This window comes from Hylobates moloch, unplaced genomic scaffold, assembly GCF_009828535.3.
Source record: "Hylobates moloch isolate HMO894 unplaced genomic scaffold, HMol_V3 SCAFFOLD_10, whole genome shotgun sequence".
NCBI lineage: Eukaryota > Metazoa > Chordata > Mammalia > Primates > Hylobatidae > Hylobates > Hylobates moloch.
In genome coordinates, this window is record NW_026652285.1 from 34179377 (window position 1) to 34204626 (window position 25250).

The 25250-nt window shown below is 41.8% G+C and overlaps 1 protein-coding gene across 4 annotated transcripts in view; it reads left to right on the forward strand.

The window, feature by feature from the left end:
• Positions 1–25250, forward strand: part of FRMPD1 (FERM and PDZ domain containing 1) — a 152692-nt gene that overhangs the window by 74740 nt on the left and 52702 nt on the right. For 3 of the 4 annotated variants that reach the window (XM_058445944.1, XM_032164188.1, XM_058445946.1), the window contains exon 2: positions 22708–22812. In XM_058445944.1, coding sequence (XP_058301927.1) covers positions 22712–22812 — 101 coding nt within the window. In that variant the 5' untranslated portion in view covers positions 22708–22711. Of the gene's footprint in view, positions 1–22008; positions 22055–22707; positions 22813–25250 lie in introns of those variants that run through there. The other variant, XM_058445943.1, reaches the window with a different exon arrangement.

The following is a 25250-nucleotide window of genomic DNA, read 5'->3' on the forward strand; positions in this document are numbered from 1 at the left end:
TTCCATACATCTTCTGAAATCTAGGCGAAGGTTCCCAAACCTCAATTATTGACTTCTGTGCACCCACAGTCTCAACACCCCGTAGAAACTGGTAAGGTTTGGGGTTTCCACTCTCTGAAGCCACAGCCCAAGCTGTACATTGGCCCCTTTCAGCCATGGCTGGAGCAGTTGGGACACCAGGCACCAAGTCCCTAGGCTGCACACAGCACGGGGACCCTGTGCTTGGCCTACGAAACCACTTTTTCCTCCTGAGCCTCTGGGCCTGTGATGAAAGGTGCTGCCGTGAAGGTCTCTGACATGGCCTGGAGACATTTCCCCCATTGTCTTAGGGATTAACATTAGGCTCCTTGCTACTTTTGCCGATTTCTGAAGCTGGCTTGAATTTCTCCCAGAAAATGGGTTTTTCTTTTCTATTGCATCATCGGGCTGCAAATTTTCTGAACTTTTATGCTCTGTTTCCCTTTTACAACGGAATGCCTTTAACAGCACCCAAGTCACATTTTGAATGCTTTGCTGCTTAAAAATTTCTTCTGCCAGATACCCTAAATCATCCCTCTGAAGTTCAGAGTTCCACAAATCTCTAGGGTGGGGGCAAAATGCTGCCAGTCTCTTTGCTAAAACATAACAAGAGTCACCTTTGTTCCAGTTCCCAATAAGTTCCTCATCTCCATCTGAGACCACCTCAGCCTGGACCTTATTGTTTATATTGCTATCAGCATTTCAGTCAAAGCCATTCAACAAGTCTCTAGGAGGATCCAAACTTCCTCACATTTTCCTGCCTTCTTCTGAGCCCTCCAAACTGTTTCAACCTCTGCCTGTTACCCAGTTCTGAAGTCACTTCCACATTTTGGGGTATCTTTTCAGCAACACCCCACTCTACTGGTACCAATTTACTATATTAGTCTGTTTTCATGCTGCTGATAAAGATATACCTGAGACTGGGAAGAAAAAGAGGTTTAATTGGACTTACAGTTCCACATGGCTAGTGAGGCCTCAGAATCACAGTGGGAGGCGAAAGGCACTTCTTACATGGTGGTGGCAAGAGCAAATGAGGAAGAAGCAAAAGTGGAAACCCCTGATAAACCCATCAGATCTTGTGAGACTTATTCACTATCATGAGAATAGTACAGGAAAGACTGGCCCCTATGGTTCAATTACCTCTTCCTGGATCCCTCCCAGAACATGTGGGAGTTCTGGGAGATACATTCAAGTTGAGATTTAAATGAGGACCCAGCCAAACCAAACCATATCAGAGCCCAAGAGATCTGGCTTTAGAATTCACACCATGGGCCCTAAAAAATGATACTAAAAGTTATGGGGTGACATTATAGAGTTGTAGACAGGAAAGTGACAAGGTCAAACTTTCTTCTTTGGGAAAGATTACTCTGTGGTGTGTGGAATAGATTGGAAGAGGAGCAAGACTGAAGGCAGGGAGACCAGGTGCTACAATAATCCACATAAGAAAGAGATCATGGTGGGGCATGGTGACTCACGCCTGTAATCTCAGCACTTTAGGAGGCTGAGGTGGGTGGATCACTGTAAGTCAGGAGTTCGAGACCAGCTTGGCCAACATGGTGAAACTCCATCTCCACTAAAAATATAAAAATGAATCGGGGTGGTGGCGCACACCTGTAATCCAGCTACTTGGGTGTCTGAGGCACAAGAATCAGTTGAAACTGGGAGGTGGAGGTTGCAGAGAGGTGAGATCTTGCCATTGCACTCCAGCCTGGGTGACAGTGAGACTGTCTAAAAAAAAAAAAAGAAATCATGCCAGCCTGAATGTGTATGATGGTGGTAGGGATGGAAAGAAGTGGAAACTTGAGAGATGTTAAGGAGGTCCCATTTACAGGAGTTGGAAAGTGGTTGGATATGGGGGAAGGGTACAAAGACTCTCAGGTGGATGCCTGGGTTCTGGGCTTAGGAAGTGGGGAGAGTAGGGTGTTTAATGGTGCTCATGATGTAGGTGCCACAGGGGTGTCCCAGCATGGGCTGGTCAGTGCCTGCACATGAGAGAACAGATTAGACCTCTGATCTGACCTCTCCACCAGTCAGAGTCATGAACTTGGAGGTGGCAGGAGCCTTAGAATCCTTCTAGATCTAGAGGTGGAAATGGAGGTATTAGAAGAAGAGACTTGCTGAGAGCCACACAGGGTGCAGTGCCAGGGCAAAACGAGGTGTGCACCTGCTGCTGCTCGAACTGGTGTGTGTTCACCTGTCCTGTTGCCACTCCCTGGGGAACCTTTGCTTCAACCTTTAAAGCTTTGATTGTCTTCTGAGAGATCATCTCTTTGATCCTTATAAGAGGTATCATTGCTGTACAAACAGTAACAATGGGAATTAAAATAGAAACAAAAAGAATAGGCTGCCTAGAATGCTCGTTAAGAGTCATCACCATTCCCTAATCTTAAGTGCCCAGGGACACAAACACTGCGGAAGGCCACAGGGACCTCTGCCTAGGAAAGCCAGAGACCTTTGTTCACGTGTTTATCTGCTGACCTTCTCTCCACTATTATCCTGTGACCCTGCCACATCCCTCTCTCCGAGAAACATCCAAGAGTGATCAATGAATACTAAGGAAAAAAAAAAACCAGTTTGTGAATCTACGAAAAAGGGATGTGAGAGTTTTTTAATACTATTCTTATAATTTTTCTTGACACTTGTAATGATTTATGAATAAAAGTTTAAAAATTACATACATAAAAAAAAAAAAAAAAGAATTGGCTGCCTAAACCCAGCATCCATCAGATCAAGCTTGTTGTTTTGTGTTCTTGCCTGTCTGTGCTCCGCATCACTTTTACAGCTGTACCCAGAGCATAGATATGGCTTTATGGCCTATGGTTTATACTCTACATTAAATCCAGAAAAGGCTTTTTCTGGAACGTTACATGGTTTCTGGTCCTCATTTTTTGGAAATTCAAAGAAGAAGACATGCTGTAACTTACCTACGCATGCTTCTGTGGCCAGTTCGCTTTTTCATTCCTAGGGCTCATGTTTTGGGGAGCATCTTGCTGCATAGTGTTTTCCTGCTTTCCTTAGGCAGAGCTCCCAGTCCTGATCATCTCTATGTACTTTTAAAGTGGGGTGACCCAAACTGGACACTTTACTGAGGTTAGGGACAGAAGGCAGAATGCTTAATTAGGGCTGAATTTCTGAGTTCCTGGGTCCTGCAGTTTTCGGCGATCTCTGAATCGAGTTGGCATTCATTCACAGCTGTTGGTGCCGCTCCTACTGGCTGCCACCTCCTAACAGCTGACCCGGCTCCCTGAATTGTTTGCTGTAAACGGGGCAGCTCTACAGGAGGGAGAAGAGGTTTCCGGATAGAATGCTTAATTAGGGCTTCATTAAGACAGCCAGAGTGGCCCGTTGGCCTGAACCCTTGCATAGGGTCCTGATTGGCAGGCGGCACCTGGCATTCTTGGCCGCCTGACAGCAATCAGCCGTTCCTAAGCCCCATGCAGAGATGAGCAAGACACACACTGCCCTACTGTTGGCAGGAGCTCGTCCTAGACTCCCTATAGCATTTTAGACAGCCTGTTCTTATGGGCCCCACTCTCTGCCTTATACTGGTTAGGAATTTTCTATGTGGCTTATCTTCTCTATAACACGATGAATACCTGAAGGGCAAGGGCTGTGTCTGCTTAATCTTGACCTCCTCTACCACACTCAGCACAGATCCCAGAGGAAAGAGGATCTAATGGAACAAATTTCATTTACTTTTGGACCAAATCCCTTGATGTGAGATGGCTGCAGACCTGTAAAGTGGAGTCTAGAGTCCAGGGACTGGAATTGATAAATGCAGAGTCTAGGGGCCCGCAAACCCATGACCAGCAACAAGTCTATGAAAAGGGTGAGGACTTTCAGGGAAGGAACCTCAAAGTCAGGACAGAGTCTTGATGTCATAGTCATGGGCAAGAGCTCTGCGAGGCATGTCTTGGGCCCAGCCCTGCAAGCCATTCGTGGTTGCTTGTGCTGTAGTGGTGGTTGTTACTGTTTATTAGTGTGATAGGTTTGTAATCCTGCCTTCCTTCCCCAGACACAGAAATGTGGAGTGAAATCTCAGCCCACCAGAGTGGCAAGCAGCTTCATATGGGCTAGAACTCTGGGAGGCCTTAGTCTGAATTTCCCAAGTACTGTAGTTGCTGTGGATTTTGTTTTTGGTGTGTGTGGTATCAAACATGCCCAGAGGCAGTTGAAAATTAGTTGGTGTGTAATGACATTAGATGAATCATTTGATAGTAAAAAAAACAAATCTAGACTTTGAATTCACATTCCACAATTTTGTTGAATTATGCCCAGATGGTTGTCGAGAGCATTTTAACAGATTCAGGGCATTTGTAATAACCAAAAAGCCTAAGGAGAGGAAAAGAACGTCACATTGAATAGCAAAGGAGCACTAAAGACCACCAGATTTTATAACCTCTGAGCTGGAAAGGCCCTAGCAGGCTTCTAGCTCAGCTCCCAGCTACTTTGTGCGGCTGTACAGTAACAGGAGGCACCAAGGAGAATGTGTTATCTGAAGGTCCTAGTTGCCAAGTCTGTGGACCCTTTTCTGATGGATCTTTTGGCTGTCTTCGCTGTATTTGACATGTTTGGTTATGTACTTTTTTGTGGTAAAATACATATAACGTTAAATTTACCATTTTTAAGCCATGTGAAAGTGTACAGATCAGCGGCGTAAAGTACAGTCACAATGTTGTACAACTATTACCACTACCTAGTTCTGAAATTTTTCATCACCCTAAAAAGTAATCCCATATCCATTCATCATTCTCCATTTCCTTCTCCTCCAATCCCTAGCAACCATGAGTCTGCTTTCTGTCTTTATGTAGACTTGTCTATTCTTGATATTTCATATAAATAGAATCATATAACATGTGACCTTTTGTGTCTGGCTTTTGTCACTCAGCATAGATGTTTTTGAGGTTCGTCCATGTCGTAGCATGTATCAGTATTTCATTGCACTTTACGGCTGAATAATATTCCATTGTATGGATATATCACAAGGATTTTATCCTTTCATCTGTTGATGGATGTTTGGTTTGTTTCCACCTTTTGGCCATTGTGAATAGTGTTGCTATGAACATTATTGTACAAGTTTTTGTTTGAACATCTGTTTTCAATTCTTTTGGGTAGATACCAAGAAGTGGAATTGCTGGGTCAAGGTTATTCTACGTGTAACTTATTGAGGAGCCACCAAACTGTCTACATAGTCTTCTGAAACTTTTTTTTCCCCAGGCTTCTTTGGTTGTTCTCAGGCCTCTCTAACCATTCATTCTCAGTTTCCTTTCATGGCTTCCTAGGTTCTTCAGCCCCTAAAATCATGGTGTCACCGTCATTCCTTCCTCAGCTCTGCTCATCCTACCCTAATGGTTCTCAATGCTAGCTGCACATTACAATTACCAAGGGCTCCTGTAACAAACTCTGCCCAGGCCCCCGCCCAGGCCCCACCCCAGTTGAGTTGAATCAGCATCTGGGGATGGGTGGGTGGAACCCGGGCATTGGTGTTATGTAAAGGGCCCCAGTTTTGATATGCAGCATCTCTTAGGATAATTATTCATTCGTGCTATTACAACCTGATGACTGTCAGATTTTTATTTTTAGCTCCAACTATCTACTAGACATGATGACTGTCCTTCAATACTGCAAATTCAGCATTTCCCAAGCAAACTCTTGGTCTTACTTCTCAAACCCACCCTTCTCCTAATGTTTTCTTTTGTGGTGAAAGGGACCACCATCCCCAGCCATCCCAACCAGAAACCTGAGAGTTGTCCATGCCTTTTCTCTCTCCCTCATTCCAATTTCCAGTTGGTTGGTTGATTGATTCGTTCATTCAGTAATTCATTACCCAGTGGTTAGGACTGAGGGCAGTTGGAGAGAAATGCAGTTTAGGAATTGAGTTAGGAAGACAAAAAAGACAGATGAAACAGTTAAGCCTCGAGAGGATAACCTTCTGAAATGAAGAATAACATCATAGCTGCTGTCATTGAGGACTTTCTTTGTGCCATGCATTCTGGTAGAACTTCACATATATTATCTAATTTACTGTGGGGCAGGTGAAGTCAGCCCCATTTCACAGATGACAGTACAGGCTCAGGGAGGCTAAGGTAACTTGTCCAAGGATGCAAGGTTAGCACAACGTTAGTGAGAGTCGGGGTTGGAACTAGGACATGACAAGGCCTGTGCTGTTGACATGAAAGGTCACTGGGGAAGAACTGAGTCTATTAGTGCACTGTGAAAGCTTGGAAGGAGGAATACCATTATGTGATCACCAAACAAGATCATCTGCCCATGAGAGTGCTTTGAAAACTATAGACCACGGTTCAAAAACCTTGCAACCTTTGCTCATGTTGCTAGCAGATCACTTCCTTTCTTTTGCTTTGAATTCTGATTAGGTGTATATGTGTCTGACTTCCCTGGTGAAATGCAGACTCCTTGACTGTGAGAATTGTGCCTGCTTATCTCAGTGTCCCTCACAGCCCCTGTACTTGGCACATTGTTGATGATCACTGAGTGTTTCTTGAATCTGTGGATATTAGCATTGATTCAGAGAGGAAGAAATGGAAACAGGACCCATGGTGACATTTGTCCAGATGTTTCGTGGCTAAGCCCTTGGCTAGAGATTTGACTCAGAGAATTGGAAAGAAAGGGCAGGACCCTAGAGCTCTCTGGAAATATGTGTGGGAGATCTCAGAGTGAATAAAATTCTACCTACCCATGACCTCCAGCTTCAAGGCATTGATGCTCATTCTATCTCTTTTCCCCTCTAGTACTTACCACATTTTTTATTTTTTTATTTTTTAGGTGGAGTCTAAATCTGTTGCCCAGGCTGGAGTGCAGTGGTGCAATCTCGGCTCACTGCAACCTCCACCTCCCAGGTTCAAGTGATTCTCCTCCCTCAGCCTCCCAAGTAGCTGGGATTACAGGCATGTGCCATCACGTCTGGCTAATTTTTGTATTTTTAGTAGAGATGGGATTTCACCATGTTGGCCAAGGTGGTCTCAAACTCCTGACTTCAAGTGATCCACCTACCTCAGCCTCCCAAAGTGCTGGGATTACAGGCACGAGCCACCTCACCCGTCGTACTTACCACTTTCTAACAGTCTTAATTAATTTCCTTTTTTGTTCATTGTTTGTTGTCTAGTGAGAACCTGTATTAGAATGTAAGCTCCACAAGAGTAGTGACTTTTGTCTTTTTTGCTCCTAATGACTCCCAAGACCTAGAACAGTGCCAGGCACATAGAGGATACTGAATAAATATCTACAGAATAAATGAAGGAAGTGAAGGTATCTCAAGACCTAGAGTCACTGCAGAGTCAGCTGCACCTCTGCCATCAAAACACTTTCCAGGAAGCTAATGTTCTGTGTGAGCCTCCCAAGTCAGGGCCGGGCTCAGAATAGCCCCACATAGACTGCACTTGGCCTGGGCCCTTAGCTTTTCCAGGTAGGCTACTCAGGCCCCATGGTCCTCATCAGCCTTTTAGGGCCCAGCACAGGTGCTTCTCCCCTGACCTAGAGGTGATCCCCCGTCTTCTGAGCCCCTCCCCTCCATGCAGCCCTCTCTCATGGTCTTGCCATCTACCGTGTGTTGGAGCTCCTGGTGGGCAGACACTGTGGTCGATGCATCTTCCTGCTCCCCACAGACATTGGCATAGGGCCAGATGTTTGTTGGGTGACAAACATTTTTTGAGAGAGCAGCAGTCTGCCCAAAACTGATGAGAAGTCTGGTGGCCAGAAGCATTTGGGGAACTGTAGTTTGTTTAAAGAGAGTCAGAAACTTCTGGTTTGAAAGGGCTTTGAGGTCATGTTTCCAACCCCATCACTTTTCTTTTTCTCCTTTAATGGTATTTGTTTTTGTAAAACACCTTTATTGAGATATAATTCATATACCATGCAATTTACTCATTCAAAGCATACACTTCAGAGGTTTTGTTATATTCACAAAACCTGCTGTTATACTAACATCAGCATAGTCAACTTGAGAACATTTTCATCACCTCTAAAAGAAGTCTTTTACTCTTTCACTGTCACTCCTCCATGCCCTGTTTCCCCAACCCTAAGCAACCGCTAATCTCTTTTCTGTCTCTTCAGAGTTCCCTACTGGACTTTCATATGAATGGGATCATAGAATATGTGGTCTTTTGTGACTGGCTCCTTTCAGGAAGCACGGTATTTTCAAATTTTATCCATGTGTAACTCTTACCTTTACAGATAGGAAAACAGACATGGAGGGAAGGGATGTGACTTGGGTCACATGTCCAGCTGGGAGCAGAGCAGGAACCTGATTGCTGGTCTCCTGTCTCCCTGCACAGTGCTCTTTCCCTGCACCAGGGTGGAGACAAGGGGTTCAGCAGCCGCAGCTGACTCAGCAATGTCATTTGCCATCCATCATTGAGGCTGCTTGAGGGTAAGCAGTAAGACCGACGTGGTGAGGCGAGGCCTTGCAGGTCACATCAACAACACCAGTGTTGGCATTGGTGTTCGTTTCAGCCCTGTCCCACATCCTTTCTAGGGATACTGTTCATCTGGTAAAGTGGATGACTTGTGTGACCAACTTCCAGTCTTCTACTAGGAGTGGCCTGGGTCCCCATCCCCTCAGATCCCTAGCAAGAGAAAGGCACAGCCTGGATCTCCATTAGAGCTGCCTGTTCCTGTTGCCACCCTGTAGCTCTCAAAGGGCCATGCAGAGGCCATCTGTACTGAGCTAGATAAGAGGCTAAGCCCTTTCTAAGAGACATCTAATCCTGTTAGGCAGATGGGAAATCTGAGGGGCATGACGATGTCCTGAACTAGTGTTCCCAAAGGCTTGTCTTTGTACCACACGACACTCAAGACTATTTTAGTGGATATGTGAATGAGTGCTTCTTGTTTAAATTGCTATATATTTATTTTAATGTGCACCAAGAAAAAAACATCCAGCATGATCAAACCTGTGGTTGAATGAATACTATTATCTAGGATGAAGCTAAAATGGGAGGCACTGTATTACAGAATCTGTTTTACACAGACCGTGTTTTGCAGGTGTGGTGGTCTGGCAGTTTGCTGACATGGCAAAAGTCAGGAGGGCAGTTTGAGGTCCACTGTCATTTGGGGAATGCCACCCTGGGGTGGTGGGGGTCCAGGATGCTTTCCCACCTCCTGCATCTCCTTTTCATCTGGTGTGCAAGGCAAGGTGAGATGGCAGAGGATACAGGCAGCCAGAACTTCTTGACATGAATGAAAGGCTCAGAAAACCTAGAGAACCAGCTGTGAGCATTATTTTTCCTCTGGTCCATGATAAACCGCCTTTCAGGTATTCAATGCCCTTTTCCATAATAAAAAGAGGGGAGGGGTTACTGTTGGAGAGAGAGGCTTAAAGGAGGGAAGGGAAGATGGAGGAGGAACAAGAATGATATGTAGTGCCATCCCAAAGTAAGAAATGAAAAGAAACAATTTGGGCTGGGCACAGTGGCTCATGTCTGTAATTCCAGCACTTTGGGAAGCCAAGGCAGGTAGATCACTGGAGGCCAGGAGTTCGAGACCAGCTGGGGCAACATAACAAGACCCCTGTCTCTACTAAAAATATAGGAAAACTAGCCGGGCGTGGTGGCACGTGCCTGTAATCCCAGCTACCCTGGAGGCTGAGGTGAGAGAATCAGTTGAACCCAGGAGGCAGAGGCTTCAGTGAGCCAAGATGGGGCCACTGCACTCCAGCCTGGGAGACAAAGCCAAACTGTGTGTCAGAAGAAAGAAAGAAAGAAAGGAAGGAAGGAAGGAAGGAAGGAAGGAAGGAAGGAAGGAAGGAAGGAAGGAGAAAAAAGAAAATAAACAATTGGCTTTACCTCAGCTTCTTATGGCCACAGATGAAATGACGTGTGAGGTTAAAATATCAGGGCATGTGTTACTGTGCAAGACTTGACTGAGATCCGTGAGTAGGGAAGAGAGGTTTGAAACTCCTTCCTGGGGTCCTGGTTGTAACTGCACTTTGAGGAATAATCATGTGGTCTAATAGATAATTCCCCCTTCCTTCCTTTCTAAGAATGTCATTTTTCTGATAAAGTGTCATTGCAATCTGAATTCTTTTTAAGAAATTCATGCAGATGTGTGAGCCCATTATCACTCACTAAGCTATGATCACGGTAATGAACCAAGGCAGCATCAAATGATTGATATTAGAAATGTAATGTGAACTTCCCTAAAATATCTGCCAATAGCTTTTCCTTTGGGCTTAGAAGGTTCCATAGTTATAGCTGCTTATTGTTCTGGGGTTCTCAGCATAGCATTTCAGACATCTGTAACTTGCCGTTATTAATTCAACAAATCTTGATTGAGCTGAAGGCATTCTGCTAGGCTCTGCAGGGATTGTAAAGAAACAGGGTACTTTTCTCCCCTACCCTCAAGGAGTTTACAATCTGAGGGACAGAAAACAAGACCTGAATCCATATGAAGTTAGAAAACACAAGACAAGAGCGTAAAGGAGATGGTCACAGGCTGTATGGAAGAGCAAGACTACACAGCAGCTCTGTGACTGGGGAACCTGGTGAAACATGGTAGGCGGGTGGCCAGGAACTCGTCCTAAATGTGGTGGGTTTGAGCTAAGTATTGATGGTTACATAGGATTTGAATAAGTCTCAGAAAGTGGGAGAGATCAGAACAAAGACACAAGAAGGGCTACCTGGGGGCTTTTTTTGAGAGGCAGAGAAGCTTCGGAACAGAGAATTAGGTGACAGGAGAAGGATGGGCCTTGGGTTCCCCTTGGCCACTTAGAGGAAGTTTTTTAACCTCTCCAAGCCTCAATGTCTTGTCTTCCAAATGGAGTTCTGGATTCCCACTATGTAGGGTTGTCATGAGGAGTGAATGAAAGCTACCGGTGAAAATGTTAGTTTCCCTCCTTCCCCAAATTGGTCAAGAGAGCAGTCTTTTGGGGGCAATAGTGGGAGACGGAGTTGGACATCCAGGAAGATGTTGGATTTTAGGGATGGGGATCCCTGGAAGACTTAAGTGACAAGATAATACAATTTTACAATTGGCAGATACTTAGAAAAATGCAATGTTAAGATAAAGGGATAACCAGAGGCTTGGCAACTTGTGCAATTCTAGGCTTAGTTAAAGGCAAAGCCAGGAAGGAAACCAGGTCTCCTGATGTCTAGCTCAGTGCCCTTTTCAGCATTCCCTAGGTTTTATCTGGAGGGAGGTTAGAAATGCAAATTCTTGGGCCCTACCCTAGACCTCCTGAACCAGAAACGCTGTGGCTCAGACATCTATGCTTTAACTAGTCTTCCAGGTGCTTCTAATGCTTGTAGGGTTTTACTAAGAAAAAATGGTGGAAAGGTGAGAAAAACAGATTCCTTACAGAGTTGGGGTTATTACTTACTGGCAAGGAAAGGAGGACAGAAGGGTGAAGCTGGGCACCAGAAATAAACATTTTTTTCTTTTCTTTTTAAAACTAAGATACAATTCACATACCATCAAATTGACCCTTTAAATTATACAATTAGTGGTTTTTAGAATATTCACAAAATTGTGCAGCTATCACCACTGTCGAATTCTAGGACATTTTTATCACCTTAAAAAGACATCTCTTACCCATTAGCAGTCAGTTCCCATTTCCCTTCCCCACTGCCTTTGCAACCACTCATCAATTTTCTATCTATCTCTATACAATTGCCTGTCCTGGACATTTCATATAAATGGAATCTGACATTTATATGAAATCATGTAGCCTTTTGTGTCTGGCTTCTTTCACTTAGCATAATGCTTTCAAGGTTCATCCATGCTGTACCATGCATCAGGACCTCATTCCTTTTTGTGGCAGAAATCGACTGCTTCTACTTCAAACCTTTGCCACACACAAATTTGTTCACACAACTGAGCTCACACTACCTCAGAAAAAGAGTTGTTTCCTGGGCACATTTCCATAGAACTTTATAGTTTTCAAAGCATTGTCACAGCATAATGGAATGTAAGCCTTACACCAACCCTGATGGATAGCTGGGCAGGGATCATTATCATTGTTTTTACAGATGAGAAAACAAGCTGGAGAGGGGAGTGTTCTGTGTGAATCCAGTACACTACTGTGCCTGTTCATTGAAGTGCGAGCAGGAATTTGATGGGTTTGCAGGCAGGGAGTATGGACTAGGCAAAGGAACAGTATCTGCAGAGACATGAGGGCATGAGAAACCAAAGCCCTTGGGGGGATCAACAGGTAATACAGTTCTGCAGAGTGTTGTGTGAGGGAGATGAAGTTGGCGGGTAGGCAGGGCCAGATCACAAAAGGCTTTGGCTGCCATCCCAAGGCCGGGGGGAGGCAGTGGGATGGAATGGCTGAGTCCAGCTTCAGAGACAAGCAAGCTAATCTGGTTTTTAATTCCAGTTCTGCCACTTCTTTGCTCTGTGCTGTTAGCCAGGTTAACTTTTTCATGCCTCAGTTTCCTTGTTTGTAAATGAGAATTATAAGCATTAAATAAGATAACCTGTGTACATTGCTTAGCCTAGTGCCCGGCACATAGTCGGTGGTAATGTTATTAGCATAGTTGTGTTATTGATATTACTATAATTCTTGAGCTCAGACTTTATCCTAAAGATGAAGGGGAACCACTGGAGGATTTTGAATATAAAAGTGATGTGATTAGAATTACATTTTATATCACTCTGGCAGTCACATGGAGGACAGATTGATGAAGGGTAAGGAGACTGGCTGGGGGTTATTGTAGCACTTCAGATACAATGAAAGTTTGAACTCAGGCAGTAGCACTGAGAAAGGAGAGGAGGTGAGAAATTAAGACAATTGAGACCAAGGTTAACAGAATTTGGTGACTGAATCAATGTGGGGCACAAAACAGGGAAAGAGTCAAGCATGATTCCCCAATTTTTTTTTTTTTTTCGAGACAGGGTCTTACTCTGTTACCCAGGCTACAGTGCAGTGGCACGATCATGGCTCACTGCAGCCTCAACCTCCTTGGCTCAGGTGATCCTCCTACCTCAGCCTCCCGATTAGCTGGGATTACAGGTGTGCACCACCACGTTCAGCTAACTTTTTTATTTTCAGTACAGACAGGATTTCACTATGCTGCCCAGGAGTTCTCGAACTCCTGGGCTTAAGCAATCCTCGCTGCTCAGCCTCCCAAAATGCTTGGATTACAGGCACGAGCCACCGTGCCCAGCCGAGATGTCATTCAAGAACAGCGTCTCAAGTAGCACTCGTAAAACTTTTACATCTCCCAGAAAGATAATGAACTTGAATCAATACCTGAATAATATGCTGCAAAATACGTGAACATAATCTTTCTTTTTCAAATGATCATTCTCTTTTCCTTTTTTAAAACAGGTTTTAAGGATGATTCTTTAATCTTTGCAGTTTAAAAATTTGAGTTGATATGTGAAGAGTCTTCCTTGAGGCATATCTGAGAGTTGTATTTTGTGTTCTTTATTTTTGAAACATATTTTTCAGCTTAATAAATTTGCCTTTCGTGATTTCTTTGATTACAGTTTTGTGTGTTCCTTTTCCATTTTCTCCGCTAGTCCTATTATTTGTAAGTTGAAATCCTCAATCTGATTCTGTGCCTGACAGTTTTTCTTGAAGCGCTCTCTAGTTTTATTTACAATTTCAATTTAGTGCAACTGATTTTGGGCACTTCAGTTTCTTTTTTATCCTTTGCTGCCTCCAGTGATGTTTTCATTTCTCAATAGCTTGTGCTAGTTTCCTGAAGTCTTTTATTATCGCCTTTTGTATCCCTTTTGAAGGGTTCATAACCTTAATTGTCTGTTTGCATTTAAAATAGCTATCACCTTGACATATTTAGTCTTCTTCTTCTCCATTTACAAAATATTTTGAGAGAGTTTGCGTTTTTATATTCACATTGTTCCAGGCAACCAGAATTGTGTTCAGTTTGAGGGTTCATGCCTCTTAAGATATTTTTCCAAGTTGATGTGTGCTCTAAAAAGATCTTGTATTACAAGGAACTGTTGAAGGAGCTGAGGATGTTTAATTTGGGGCAAAGGAGACTGAAAGGCTGAAAGATTTCTATGTTCTAATCCAGAAAGGGAGCTGATTTACTCTGGGCGGTGGTGGTAGGAGTGGCTAGAGGGCAGCATTGGTGTGGAGGGCTGAAGCTGCAGACGAGTGGAATTCAGCTTTATGTAAAGAAACTTTCTAACAGTAAGATGGGTCCAACAGGGAACGACAGAACAAAAGAGGCCAGATGACTTCTTGGCAGTGGGACTGTAGAGAAGATTCAAACGTTTTGGATGATATGGACATTTACTTCCTTCCATTAGCCCAGCAATCCAGAGGCTAACATTAAAACCATTAGCAGGTCATTCTCTTAACTTTAAACTCTCCTGCTCAGACCTTGCTGAGTCAGGGAGCACTTTTAATGGCTTGGTTGATGTAGGCATTTGTTTAGTCTTTGGGGATCCCTGGATGAAGGTACCTGCCAACCCACAGTCCAGATATATAACTCAAATTAATTCTCTTAATTAGAATCACGTATGTTTATAGACACCAATTAGCTAAATTGTATTTGGCAGCAGTTTCTTAAAAAGTAACCACTGTAGTCTGAAGACCTTCAAAAGGAATGGAAAGGCTCGATGGCCTTCAGTCCTATGGATCTGTTCGAGATCCCTGACAACTCTGCAGTCACGTGGAAACTATAAGACTGTAGAGGTCAGACATTGCGCCTCTTCCAGTGCTGTGCTTACTTCAGGATTTCCAACTACTCTGGGTAACGTGGGGCTTTGAATTTTGAGACAGACTGCAACAGATACCATCTTGCCTGGCTCTTAGATCTAGTGGAAACCTCAGATTGCATGAATGGAGGGAACTGTAGAAGTCATCTGCTCCATGTATTCCATAGATGTGTCCCTCTACGCCACCCTTGTGTCCCTTCTGCTATATTCTTGCAGTTTATGCAGCCTCCCCTGGAATACCTTCAGTGTCCAAGATCTTAACAATCCTTGAGGAAACTCATTCCATGCTTGGATCTACCAGGAACATGAATTTCTTGCCTAAGTCTGAGCTGGAGTCCCCCATGCTGTGACATTTCCCCGTTAATCCTGTCTCTAAATTCCAGAATCATGTGGAATATGCGTCTTCCACATGGTGGCCCTTAGGCTCTTTGTGAACCATGATCGTGTGGGCCACCCCCAAGTTTTTATTTAATAAACATTCTTTGATTTTTCAATGTGTTTTCATATGACTTGCTTTTAAATCTCCTTTCCTAGACCCCACAGGAAAGCGTGATGCTCAAATATAAGACAGACCAAGTTAATATCAATACCCTAGAATTTCCAACGGACTTGATCCTAGAGGGGGTCTGACTGGGGCAGTTGATATTTGAAAACAATATCCCATGGGTTTTGCTAGACATTTATTCTTCTGTCTTCTGTGTTTAGTCTCTGTTTTGTCAGGACACTATAACCTACATTCTTGATCCTCCATGGTAAGTCTCAAAGAAATATGATGTTATTTTGTGTCCTTGGCAAAGGAACATTAAATAATCCTTATTATAAAAGAGCTTTTACAAATTGGCGAAAAGAAGGCAAACATTCCAGCAGAAAAATAAGGAAAAATCAGAAATAGTAAAGCAATAAGAAATAAATATAAATGGCCAAGAGCACATGAAAAATGTTGAGCTGTGCTAGTAATCAAATAACTTCCAGTCACAGCTGTAATGAGTTCTGATCTGGAAAGATATACAGGATACATTTGCAGGTTAAAAAATACAAAGTGCAGACTACTGAGTATAACATTCTGTTTTTGTAGAAAAGATGTGTTAATACACATGATATAGGTCTCTATTAATTCAGAACAAAGATAGTATGAATACATACCAAATTGTTACCTGTGTTAACCTCTAGGGGAATGGGTTGGATGCTTGAAGTAGGATGCTTATTTTATATAATTTTCAATGTGATGGATTTATGTGTGATATTTAATTTTTAAAATATTTTCCTATATATACAAGAAGTATATTTTTATATGGGAAACATATATACAAGTATATACATTTCCTATTTATAAATATATATTCACTTATATATAAATATATATTTAAGCCAATAATTGAATGCTACTTTCAATCCCATTAGCAAATATTTTAAAAAATGACAATGTCTAGTTTTTATAAGAATATGGAGGATAATTTACTTTTGTCTTCTGTGTTTTTCAAAATGTAAATCTTTAAGTCAATAATTTCCATCCTACTGGCAAATTTTTTTTTAAGTGATAATATTCAAAAGGTCTGTCCTGGCAGGAGTGCAAACTGGTAACTTCTTGGAGGCAATTTGACAATATACATCCAAATTCTTAAAAGTGAACATATGTTTATGTCCAATAATTTCACTTCTAGGAATTTATCCCCCCAAAAATATCTGGGAAGTAGCCATTTGCCATGAATAAAGATTTTTATTGTAAAGATTTTTATTGTAAACCTTTCATAATAGTGAAAAATTGGAAACAACACAAATGTCCAATGATAGATTTATTAAATAAATTACGATATGATCAGAGAAAATAATACCATATAACCATTTTAAATGATGGTGTAAATGCTTAAATATTAATATGGAATGATGTTTATGAAATCGTAAGTGGGAAGGTATAATTTTAATTAAGAAACATATATACATGTATAAGCATGAAAAATGATGAAAAATTAACTTGCTAATTGGGAGGTAGTGATTGTAGCTAATTGTAAGTGATTTTATTTTCATTATATTTTTCTGTGTATGTTATTAGAAGAATATATTACTTCGGTTTTTAAAACTAAGTTAAAAATTATTAAAAATCATTTAATAAAATAGTATTAAGGGTTTATAATAGAAATCAGCATTTCCTGCCCCACTCCTCCTCACCCTTTAATTTCTCTTCTTAGAAGCTCTTTCAACTCTTCTAGCCATTTCCTCTGGTATTTTCCTGCATATTTCTAAGAAATATGCTTGCATTCTTATTTTCTAATTTATTAATTTTAGACATTATCTAATTATTATGATAAATGAGGATTTAGTTCTTAGGCTACTACACTTGCTTCCCTTCACCATATCGTTCCAATATCATTACATCACTGTTCTTGAGAAACCATTTTTCAGTGTTTACATTATCATGACAATGTAAATATTGTTCATTGTTGAGCCAAGCAGTGAACTATAATTTTATTTTCTTATACAACTTTTTATTTTCCTTGGATTTCATAATTCCCTCTGTTTTTGATCTGCTTAGTTTTTCATGTACTTATTGCTAATTCTCCCTTACCCTCCAACAGCCTCTCAGTGAAATTTTCTTTTTTATTTTATTTTATTTTATTTTATTTATTTATTTTTTTATTATACTTTAGGGTTTTAGGGTACATGTGCACAATGTGCAGGTTTGTTACATATGTATCCATGTGCCATGTTGATTTCCTGCACCCATTAACTCGTCATTTAGCATTAGGTGTATCTCCTAATGCTGTCCCTCCCCCCTCCCCCCACCCCACAACAGTCCCCGGAGTGTGATGTTCCCCTTCCTGTGTCCATGAGTTCTCATTGTTCAATTCCCACCTATGAGTGAGAACATGCGGTGTTTGGTTTTTTGGCCTTGCGATAGTTTACTGAGAATGATGTTTTCCAGTTTCATCCATGTCCCTACAAAGGACACGAACTCATCATTTTTTATGGCTGCATAGTATTCCATGGTGTATATGTGCCACATTTTCTTAATCCAGTCTATCGTTGTTGGACATTTGGGTTGGTTCCAACTCTTTGCTATTGTGAATAGTGCCGCAATAAACATATGTGTGCATGTGTCTTTATAGCAGCATGATTTATAGTCCTTTGGGTATATACCCAGTAATGGGATGGCTGGGTCAAATGGTATTTCTAGTTCTAGATCCCTGAGGAATCGCCACACTGACTTCCACAATGGTTGAACTAGTTTACAGTCCCACCAACAGTGTCAAAGTGTTCCTATTTCTCCACATCCTCTCCAGCACCTGTTGTTTCCTGATTTTTTAATGATGGCCAATCTAACTGGTGTGAGATGGTATCTCCTCAGTGAAATTTTCTACACAAACACGTCAGACAACTTATCCATTTCTGTTTCTTTTCCCTAAGACCTCTGTCTTCATGCATCTCAACAGTTGCTCTCTAGGTCTTTTATACAGGTGTTACCTTAATGCATCCCTTCACAGTCATCCAGGATGCTTCTTTTGCCTCTTATCTATATTCCATCCCTAATATCCTGGATCTCATTTCTTTTTTCCTTACTTCCTTGTTTTGGAGGAGCACATCTTCTGTCAGCATCCTGAGCAAGGATGTATGAAAGGTACATTTTTAGAGACCTGAACATCTAAAAATGTCTTTTGTACTTGATTGGTAGTTTGATAGGGTATCGAATTCTAGACTGAGAATGCTTTTCCCTCAAAAATTTGAGAACTTCAGTGGCTCCCAGCTTCCACTGTTATTACTGAGAAGTTTAGTGCCATTTTTAATTTCAATTGTTTCTATGTGATCTTTTTTTTTCCTCTCTGGAAGTTTAGAAGATATTTTACGTTTCTCGTTTCTGAAATTTTACAATGTTGTTACTTGATGTGGGTCTTTTTTCATTCGCTAGGGTGGGCAATTAGTATATATTCTTAATTTGAAAATTTAAGTTCTTCAGGAAATTTTTATTGAATTATTTGGCAGTTTCCTTACCTCCATTTCCTTTATTTTCTACTTCTGGAACTTCTTTTAGATGAATATTACACTTCCTGGACGGATACTATACATTTATTGTATTTTATGTTTTCTCTATCTTTGGCTTTGGTTACTCTTCCTACAGTCTTTCATTGACTATATTTTTCTGTTTTTATTAATAATTGAATTTTTTATTCTAGCTGTCTTATTTTTAATTTCCAAGTGTTCATTCTTATTCTCTGATAGTTTATTTTTAAAAAATCCTCTTCTTGTTTCATGAATATAATACTTTATCTTTTTGAAGATTTAAGTTATAGATTGAAATTTTTTTCTTCTGTTTTCCACATTGTCTCTGTTTCTTCTGAACTTTTCTATTTGTTTTGGTCTGTTTTTTATAATGCCTGCTTTCCTTAAATATTTATTCATAAGTAAGAGTAAAGCAGTAAAACAAATAATTGGAAACTTTGTATGATGGGTCTGGCTCATTGATTAATATATTTCAATGCAAGATGACCTGGCAGCAAGTTACCTTTTCCCTGCAGGGATCCTGAAAATGTCAATATCTGAAGATCTTTTCTCTGGTGCTATTCAGTCCCCCAGAGAAGGATTCTCTAATCTTTTGCTTGGGACATGTCTTAGTCTGTTTTGTGTTGCTATATAATATCACAGACTGGGTAATTTATGAAGAAAAGAAATTTATTTCTCACAGTTCTGGAGGCTGGTAAGTCTAATATTGAGGTGCTGGCATCTGGTAAGGGCCTTCTTGCTGTATCATCCCATGGAAGAAGGTGGAAGGGCAAACGAGCACACAGGAGAGTGTGGAAAGAGGCCAAAGTTATCCTTTTATCAGGAACTCACTCCCACAGTAATGGCATTAATCCATTCATGAGGACAGAGCCTTCATGACCTAATCACCTCTTATAAGTTCCACCTCTCAACCCTGTTGCAATGGAAATTAAGTTTTCAACACACGAACTTCAGGGACACATTCAAACCATAGCAGGATATAAAGTACTCGCTGACAGTATTCAGAGAACTGGGCACAGGAAGAAGTCTTGTCATTCAGTTAGAAGAGTTTTACTTACTTCTTCTATTTTCATTCCTGTACCGTCTATTGTGCCTAGTCTCCCCAAGCTTCTCTTGTTCATTTTCTCCAGAAAATAAGCCTCTTGTCTTCAGTAGGATGGGAAAGAGATAGTTGTCTAGGTGGGTATTTCCATATTTTCAGCCTTATGCTCATCCTTGCTTTCTCCTGTACTAGAATGCCCCTAATTCCTGAGCCACTGGGCAAATCAGCCCTTCCCTTCCCTTCCCTTCCCTTCCCTTCCTCACTTCCCTCCCCTCCCCTCCTCTCCCCTCCCTTCCCCTCCCCTTCCCTTCCCTTTTCTCTTTCTTGAGATAGGGTCTCACTCTGTTGCCCAGGCTGGAGTGCAGTGGTATGATCTCAGCCTACTGCAACCTCCACCTTCCAGACTCAAACAATCCTTCCACCTCAGTCTCCCAAGTAGCTAGGACTACAGGTGCGTACCACCATGCCTGGCTAATTTTTGTATTTTTGGTAGATATGGGGTTTCATCATGTCACCCAGGCTGGTCTTGAACTCCTGGACTCAAGCAGTCTACCCACCTCAGCCTCCCGCAGTGCTGGGATTACAGGCCTGAGCCACCATGTCCAGCCACCAGCTCATTTTTCATCAGAATCCCCCTCTGAAGGCACATAGATTTCTGTTTTCTTTGTTTTGAAAACAGAAGAGTTTTACTTACTCCTTCTATTTCAGTTGCCTCTCTTCCAAACACTTTCTTCCAAACATTATTGACATCTATCATCTCTTGTTGTCTTCTCTTCTGTATTCATTAACCTACTGGTTTATATGCTTTTTATTTCTTTATTGTGATTTATAAGATTTAGGAAGAAGAAATTAAGACCTTGTCTCAGTTCACCGTGTTTAATCAGAAGTCTACTTTCTGTTATTCTTTTTATATTTTTTAAAAAGTGAGATGCCTAGAACTGAAGACAGTATTTGGGTCTCATGTCCCCATTGTAGAGTAAAGCTAGACTGAATATCATTGATCTAAATGGAATTTACTTTTGGTTATGGCCTATGTTCGTGTTAGCCTTTTTACCCATTAATTTGTGTTTGGCTTCCATTTGCCTGAAAAGTGTGTCTGCAGGTTTTCAAAGTGATCAGTTAGGGTGTTTTCATTCTTATAACCTGGTTAGTTCTCATTCCTTGTATCCCTGGTAAAGATCCCATGATTTCTCTGTTGATTGCTGCTGGGTTCGCTGTGCTAATATTTTATGTAGTATATTTACTTTTATTTTCATAAGGGAGATTGTATTTTTATCTTATTATATTGTTTTTGTCAGAATTGATATCAATGTTATACTGGCTCCTTAAAAGGAAGTAGGAATCTTACCTTTTTTATGCTCTAGAGCAGGGTTCTCCAACCCTCAGGCCGTGGACCAGTACTGGTCCGCAGCCTGTTAGGAACCGGGACCCACAGGAGGAGTGAGCCTTACCGCCTGAGCTCCACTCCTGTCAGATCAGCAGCGCATTCTCACAGGAGCCCAAACTCTGTTGTGAACTGCACATAGGAGGGATCTAGGCTGCACGCTTCTTATGAGAATCTGATGCCTGATGATCTGGGATGATGCCAGTTTCAAACATCCCATCCCCCCACTGTCTGTGGAAAAATTGTCTTCTGCAAAACTGATCCCTGGTGCCAAAAAGGTTGGAGACCGCTGTTCTAGAGCAGATGAAATGGCATTGGGGGAAAAATAACAAAGCTGGCTAAAGGCAACATGGTATCCTAGGCTGGATCATGGTACAGAAAAAGCACATTAGTGAAAAACTGTTAAAATTTGAACATAGTCTATAGTTCAGTTAATAATATTGTACCAATGTTAATTTCTTAATTTTTACAAAGGTACAATAATTATGTAAGATGTTAATATTAGGGAAAACTGAATGAAGGGATATGGGAACCCTGTATTATCTTTGCAACCTTTTTATACATCTAAAAGTGTTTCAAGATGATTTTTTTTTAAAGAATAAGACAGGCTGGGTGGGGTGGCTTGTGCCTATAATCCCAGCACTTTGGGAGGCCGAGGCGGGCAGATCACTTGAGGTCAGGAGTTCAAGACCAGCCTGGCCAACATGGTGAAACCCCATCTCTACTAAAAATACAAAAATTAGCCAGGTGCAGAGGCATGTGCCTGTAGTCCCAGCTACTCGGGAGGCTGAGGCAGGAGAATAACTTGAACCCGGGAGGTGGAGGTTGCTGTGAGCCAAGATCGTGCCACTGCACTCCAGCCTGGGCGACAGAGCGAGACTCCATCTCAAAAAAAAAAAAGAAAAGAAAAGAAACTCTAGAAGGACAAATGGAAAACAAGAGCAGTGATTACGTATGGGCATGCAAACTGGGTGGGTAGGAGCAAGGAAGGGTATAAAACAGACTTTTCACTGTCTACATATTTTTTATTGTGATAAGAACACTTAACTTGAGATCTACCCTCTTAAATTTTTAAGCACACAATACAGTAACTGTCTATCTTTTTTATAAGCTAGTGTTGAATTATGTAAGTGAAATACTTATTCAAAAATTAAATATAAAAGATGGAACAAAATCAGCAGCGCTCAGAGGACTCTGCACAACGTGATGAAGAATGCTTCCATGTCTGTGGGGTTCCTGATGCAGGCAAAACTGAACCGCGTTGTCCAGGGTTGCACACATAGTTGGGAGAGGGAAGGACGGTGTCGCATGGTAATGTGTATCTCTTCCTATGGGTCACAGTCACAAAGTTTGAGAAACGTTATCTATTTTACTCTCTCATCCTAATGTTTAACTGTGTAAGATACAAACCCAGTCTGTTTGCTGCAAGATTGAGGGTTGCTAAAGTTGTTCACTCTGTGAACATTGAGCACCTGTTTATGTTGATTTTAGACAAAAGGAGAACACTAGTTATTCGATCAGCATGTCTTACAATGGGCAAATAAAGGAAGCATCGTCCTGATTTATCAAAATCCTCTTTAGAATATTTTGGTTAGCATCTTAAGAACACTCTTCTTCCTTTTAGGTAAATGGAAGAGCTGGAGACCAGTTTATTCCAGACACGCAAAGCACATAGAATCGAACAAATGGTGGCAAGATGGCTTCGGCGCTCCCGGGACAGCTCGGCCCGGTAAGCCTCCTGGGTTTGCAGAGATTTCTATCTATAAAGGTCTGGTGTCCCAGGGGGAGGAGCTTGTGCTGGTCCTGGCCGCACCTTGGGATCGCTGTCTCTGGCTTGCTTTGTTCTTACACCATATGGTGGGAGCGGTGTAAACAGGTCAGCAATTTTGCTGGAGTGCTTTTCCCTGTACCCTACCCCCAACATGTACCTACACACACACAGATACACCCCAACTCACACACACTTACAACATTTACAAACACACTGACACACAGACATACACACAGAAATACACTCCTACATACTCGTACACACATGCGTATACACTCTCTGGAGCACACACTCATACACTCTTTTGATCTCTCTCTCTGACACACACACACACACACACACACACACACCTCTTGTTTTAGTACTTGACATGAAAGTCAGGTAATGTGCTGTTTATATTCTTTCTGTGTCTTCGTTTCCAGCAGCTGTTCCTTCCTTGCAGTCCTTATGTCATTCTAAACAAAATAAAATGAAATCAAATACAGATCTGATTTGATGGCTACAGGAGAACTTTCAAATATGTTCTGTTTCGAAGCTTTCATTTTTGCTTGGATTTCCCATCTGGCCCTGCCACAGAGATGAAATATCACGTGTCAGGTGTTTCTAAGACACACATTCTTCCAAAGGAACTGGAAACAGCTGTTCTGCTGCTGAGTAATAAACTTTGCTCAGGGCTCCACTGCCCTGTGGCCAAGTTCTCTGATCCTCACACACCGAGGTCAGATAAAATGGGGCTGCCTTTTACAGATGAAACACCTAAGGCTCAAAGAGTGACTTGTTTAGGACCACTCTTCCCCCACGCTCAGAAAGCTTAGATGGGTCCCCATTTATTATAGGAGGAAGCTTAAACATTTTTGGTCTGACATTTCAAGCTGCAATCCTTTCCAGCTATTTGTCTTACTACTCTGCTTCCTTCACAGTGTGCTCCAGCTAAAGGGAACACTTATTGTTCTACTACAAGCACCCTCTCTTCTCTTTCACCCCTTAGACCTGAGCTCCTGGGCCAGATCCCTTCCTCCCATCTCCATGTGGCCAGAACCCCCTGCAGCTTAAGGCTTGGCTGAAGTGCCGGGTCTTCCATGAAGCGTTCCTCTGTCTGGAGTCAGGATGAATTTCTCCGTAGGACCCCATAGTATTTTATTTGTAGCACTGGCATTGTGCTCCCCCTGGTGCGTTCAACTTTTCGAGCCCATTCATTTCCTTTCTCCTAGACCTGCCTTCTGTGAGGTCAGGGAAAGTATTGGCCTTATCTCTATGGCCCAAAAGTGATTGTCTTGCATGAGTGTTGTAGGTGGCCAGGTAGTGCCTGATGAATGAATGGAAAAACCGCTAAGCACATTGTTTCCCACAGTGGGGTCTGCAAAACCTAGTCCTGTGTGACGCTGCTCCATTGAAAGAGATTCTGTGGCCATACATGTTTGGGAAATGATGCATCCTATATCCTACTTCTGCCTCCCCCGACTTGGTGATTTATTATACACGTTATGCACGTAATACAGATTAAAGGCTCTGAGAAGTCCCGCAGAAAAGACCTGTTTAACTTGACGTTGCCTAGATATTTGACCTTGGAACCCTCTTAACATCTTGCCTTCTCACAGACTGTAAATGAAAGGTGACAACCATCACTGCTATCTAATTTTAGAACATTTTCAATACTATAAAAAGAAACCCTGTGCCCCTTAGCAGTCACTTCCTATTCTCCCCTCTGCCAGTCCCAGGTAACCACTAATTTACTTTCTTTTATTCTTTTTTGAGACAGAGTCTCACTCTGTTGCCCAGGGTGGAGTGCAGTGGTGTGATCTCAGCTCACTGTAGCCTCCGCCTCCTGCCTCATGTCTAAGCCTCCCGTGTAGCTGGGACTGCAGGCGCGCACCACCATGCTACTGTCTATCTCCATAGATTTGCCTATCTTGGATATTTCACATAAATGGAATTATACAGTATGTGTTCTTTTGTGACTGGCTTCTTTTGCTTAGCATGATGTATTATTTTACTTAGCATAATGTGTTCTTCTTTTGCTTATCTTCTTTTGCTTGTCATACTGACATGGATCAGTATGACATGTCATAGTGTGGATTGGTATTTCATTCTTTTTTCTTGTCAAATAATATTCCATTATGGAATATTTTCTTTGTTCATTCATCAGTTGATTTAACATAAACATTTAGGTTGATATATAAAGCCAAATAAGAATAGATAAATAGATAGATATGTATGTGATATGAACATTTGTTTCCACTTTTGGACCATTATGAATAATGCTGCTATGAACGTTTGTGTAAAAGTTTTTGTTTGAACATATATTTTCAGTTCTCCTGAGTGTATACTTAGGAGTGGAATAGTTGGGCCACATAACAACTCTGTGTTTAGTCTTTTGAGGAACTTTCAGACTGTTT